The sequence below is a fragment of the Quercus suber genome, unplaced genomic scaffold, assembly GCF_002906115.3.
Source record: "Quercus suber isolate HL8 unplaced genomic scaffold, Cork oak 2.0 scaffold_121, whole genome shotgun sequence".
Lineage (NCBI taxonomy): Eukaryota > Viridiplantae > Streptophyta > Magnoliopsida > Fagales > Fagaceae > Quercus > Quercus suber.
The window spans coordinates 202648-207390 of NW_027069586.1; the positions used below are offsets into that span (position 1 = coordinate 202648).

General features: G+C 36.2%; 1 protein-coding gene across 1 annotated transcript; it reads left to right on the plus strand.

Moving 5' to 3' along the window:
• The first annotated feature begins 1069 nt into the window (after positions 1-1069).
• Positions 1070-4223, plus strand: LOC112019885 (glycerophosphodiester phosphodiesterase GDPDL7). Its single transcript, XM_065775877.1, is given in 11 exon segments — positions 1070-1182; positions 1312-1812; positions 2197-2235; positions 2353-2586; positions 2589-2633; positions 2726-2859; positions 3048-3204; positions 3207-3530; positions 3753-3776; positions 3779-3826; positions 3829-4223. Coding segments are annotated over 10 exon segments (1374 nt in total). The 5' UTR covers positions 1070-1182; positions 1312-1664; the 3' UTR covers positions 4050-4223.
• The last annotated feature ends 520 nt before the right edge of the window (positions 4224-4743 follow it).

Genomic DNA, 4743 nt, shown 5'->3' on the forward strand with positions numbered 1-4743 from the left:
ACCCCTCTTTTCTCTCTGAATGCATGTGGAGCCGATGATTTCTTTATGTTTCAATCATCTTCATCTTCTTCTTCATCATCATCATCATCATCATCATCTTCTCTCTTCTTTGTCAAAATAATAATAATAATAATAATGAGGCGGTGATGATATTTCAGGCGGTGTAATCGGACAACGAAAAAGGTCGGCCCGTTTCTTGGCTCGGCGACTCAGAAAGAAACTGTGTGGGTGGAAAAATGACTGTTATGCCCTTTTCCTCGCGCAGCTCCTCTCTCTTTGTCGCAGCCATGGCGATCCCTCTTTTTCTTCTCCGAGAATACCCCTAACCCTGAGCCTCTCTCTCACACACACACACACACCCACATTTTTTTTTCTGGGTGTAGCTCTACATAGAAAAATTAAGAGGAAAAAAAAAAAAAAAAAAACCCTCTTCCCCTAATTTTCGGTTTAACTTCTGGTACTTCCTTTTTAGTAACATAGTTATATAGATGATGCATATCACATTATCTTAGTTTTAATCAATCTTTTTGAACAACCGCTTAGAATGGAGGAAACGTTATCATTGAAATAACATCGTTTTCATTTAAGTCTGTCACTAACGCCATTTTTTTTAAGCACCAATTGCATGTCATGTTAGAAGTTGTGAAAAATGTTTGTTCCTGTTATTAGAACTTAGAAGTATGTGATTAAATAATTAAATTTATTATTTTTCTATAGTTTAAGTTTTTGAGAAAATTGGTAATTTAACACCTGTACTTATTGAAAAAGAAATTCAAATTTACAATTACTTTTGCAATTCCTCCTAACAAGTCAAATCTACTTCACACTGTCCACGCTATGCAGAAACACAATTACTACAATTGATGGCTTTTTCAGAAGTAGGAAGAATCAACAGAAAAACAGAATACATGATATCTTTCATAATGAATCAAATGAAAAGCTTGTAGCAATAAAGAACTTCATCTATAGCTTCAAAAGTGACCTTTTAAAAAAAAAAAATACATACATATACATATATATATTATTTAATTTATTATTTATATATTTGCTTTGTAATGATCTTTTTTAACAGTGGTTCAGAGTGTACTCTCTCGATCAAGTATGTTCGATTTGCTAGCACCTATATCTACTGTTGAAGATGTCATAGGAATTAAACCGGCCCAGTTTTGGTTGAATGTTCAGGTCTCTCTCTAAACTAATTATTGGTAACCTATTTCCTTTAGGCAATGAAAATTCTCTCTTTCATTCAAACATGAAATCCACAAGCATCATTCATTATTTTCTAAAATAGCTTTGGTGTTTGGTATGCAGTATGATACATTCTACACCCAAAACAAACACAGCCCAGCAACATTTGTTCAAAAGGCACTGAGATTTATGGCTATCAATTACATTTCATCTCCTGAGGTTGGTTTCTTGAAGGGCATGGTTGGAAAGTGAACAAAGTCAAGACAAAGCTCATCTTCCAGGTCCTTGGTGCAGATGAGATTGAACCTACAACCAACAAAAAGTACAGTTCACTGCTGAGGATCTTGCCACCATCAAGTCATATGCATCCGGGATCCTTGTCCCCAAAGAGTACATATTGCCAGTTAAGGCAGACAAGTATTTGGGGGCTCCTACTACCCTTGTATCTGATGCTCATAAACAAGGACTAGAAGTATATGCTTCTGGTTTTGCAAATGATTAAATCTCAAGCTATAATTATAGCTATGATCCATCACAGGAATACCTGCATTTTATTGATAATTCTCAGTTCTCTGTTGACGGGTGCTCTTACCGATTTCCCACCTACAGCATCAGAAGCCATTGGTGAGACCAAACTATCATACGCCATCACTATATTTTCTCCCCCATTTTCTTTAAAGTGCTATACAAACCCAATACTAAATCTAGAGTGCGATTGAATGTAGCTTTTTGCTGAAAGTTTCTTTGCTGGAAGTTGGTTATGAGTATAGTTATACTTGGAAAAGGCAAGGTTTTAAAAACCTATACATTAGTAAATAAGTTAAAAAGCTAAAAGGAAAATGTTGTTACTAAACAGACAAATAATATATATATATCTCTAGAAGATATTTACTCATCAAAATTGAAAATCCAGTGATGGTAATTCAAATCACTAGAGCAGGATATAAATTGTTATTCTAATGTTTTTTCGGTTCTTATCTGACCCTGCCATTGCTCTTTCTGCTGTAGGATGCTTTGCCAATAACAAGCAGGTTAAGCCTGCCAAAGGTGTGATTCTTACCTTAAATCTTTCTCTAAGCACATGCTACAGCCTTTAAAAGTTTATAGATAAGTTAAAGGAAGAACAAGCTTTAATTTTGAAAAAAAAAATTTGTGCCTTTTCAGGAAATCCTTTGATCATAACTAAAAATGGAGCAAGTGGGATTTACCCTGGCGCCACTGATCTTGCTTATCAACAAGCAGTGGATGATGGCACGGATATAATAGACTGCTCAGTTCAAATGTCAAAAGATGGAGTTGCCTTCTGCTTGGATTCGGCAGACCTTATGGGATCAACCAATGTGATAAGTTCTTTCATTTCTAGGTCGACTGTTGTCCAAGAAATTCAACCTAATGCTGGAGTTTTTCATTTGATCTCACATGGAGCGAGATTCAAACCTTGAAACGTAAACTTCTTCTGAACTTTTTCGTATTTTCTCAAATTTCAAGTTTTATAAGCTTTTGATACCACTTACACCTAAACACTCTCATATTGCAGCTCAAATAACTACTGTTTTCAAGGACTTCCCAAGAAACCCAGCATATAAGAATTCTGGTAAATTTGTGACCCTTGCTGAATTTCTGGAGTTCGCTAAAGCCAAGGGAGCTTCTGGAATTTTGATCAACATTCAGGTAATCTTCTTTTTATCTTTTGAGAAATTTTTTATTCTGCTCTAACTATAGGCTTCTTCATAAGCATCATTGTTCATTAATTCACCTCAATCCAAAGCCATATATATATATGTAGCCTATTCCTATCATGTTTCAGCTCTATAGTTCTATTTATATATTTTATACCAACACCTACCTGTCTTTCTCAGAATGCTGCCTACTTAGCATCAAAGAAGGGGCTTGACATTGTAGGTTCTGTTACCACTGCCTTGAGCAATGCCACCTTTGACAAGCAATCCACCCAATCAGTCCTGATCCAATCCGATGACACTTCAGTGTTGTCCAAGTTTAAAAGTGTTCCAACTTACCAAAGGTGTTGTATATCGAAGAGAAAGTAGGTGACGCACCAAAACAGACGGTGGAGGAAATCAAGAAGTACGCTGATGCAGTTGCCGTAACAAGAGCAACCATCATCGAAGTTACAGATTACTTCACCACGGATTTCACTAATGTTGTTGAGGAGTTTCAGAAAGCAAATATCTCAGTCTATGTCTATGTTTTGAGGAACGAGTACATCACACTCGCATTTGACTATTTCTCAGATCCTATTGTGGAGATTGCTACTTTTGTTACTGGAATCGGAGTTGATGGGATCATAACTGAGTTCCCAGGAACTGCCAGTAATTATATCAGTATGTGCTCCTACAACCTTAAATTCTTTCATTTCATACCATCTTCATTTGGGGATCTAGAGTTTCTCACAAATGCATCTTTATACCACTGGGTCATGTGGCTAGTGGGTGCTAGTAAATAATGTAATTCTATATGCAGTATGAAGGTATCTCATGCATTGGAGATAACATTTCTCTGATGGTGATGCAATGCTTAACATATTAGCATTTTTGGTATTGCAGGAAGCCCATGTACCAATACAGATAAACCGAATACAACATCCTACCAGTTGAAGCTGGTTCTCTGTTAAGCTTGGCTCCCCCGAAGTACAGCCACCGGCAGCGGCACCTCTTCCACCGCTGGATTCTGCAGATGTTGTTGACCCACCTCTTCCTCCTGTGGCCAACATCAGTACTGCTAGTTCACCTGTTGCTGAGGCGCCTTCACCAAGTGCAAGTATATCATTTGCCAATGTTGCTAAGATGGATCTTTCTCTGATGGCAATCATGGTGCTTAGTTTACTATCCATGTTAAACTAAAGATGATGATCAATTTTTAGTCTGCTGTGCCTGTAACTTTCAGTTTCTCCCAGCTTATTTTGGGTTTTTTTTTTTATTATCTTGAGTCTATACTGTGGTAAATATTGACTGACATTTAGCTCATACCATAAGATAAGAGATTGATTTGAATGGAAAATATTTATATCAATTTTTGATCCACAATTTCTCCAATAACTGTGTTGGGTTTTTGGGTTCATCATATAAAGAAGACAATAAAAATCGTACCAAGTGCACAGACTTTCACTTTTGGCGGATTTGAGAGAGGTGATTAATATGCAGACTTACCCATACCAATATTTTGGAGAGAGTGATTAGTGTTAGGCATTTGACCCTTTTTCATTTCACTTCTGAACCAAATCAGTGAAATCATCCATGTCACTTTGGCTGTTATATTGATAGTTCCTAATTCTTTAACTTCCTCTACTAACCTTCAAACCCTCAATTAATTACACCTCCGGCTCACTGTGGGTAAAGGGTAATTGTTCTCTAATTAAACAGGATTTAATCATTCAATTCAAAATCAAATTTTAACAATTCCAACGTTGCCAATTTCCAAAATCAGATTTTTGTTAACAATGAAATAGAAAATATTGTACCCACCTAATAAACTTTTATTGGATAAAATTTTGAAAACCCTACATTTTTAACACCCCAAAAAATTTAGGACTGATTT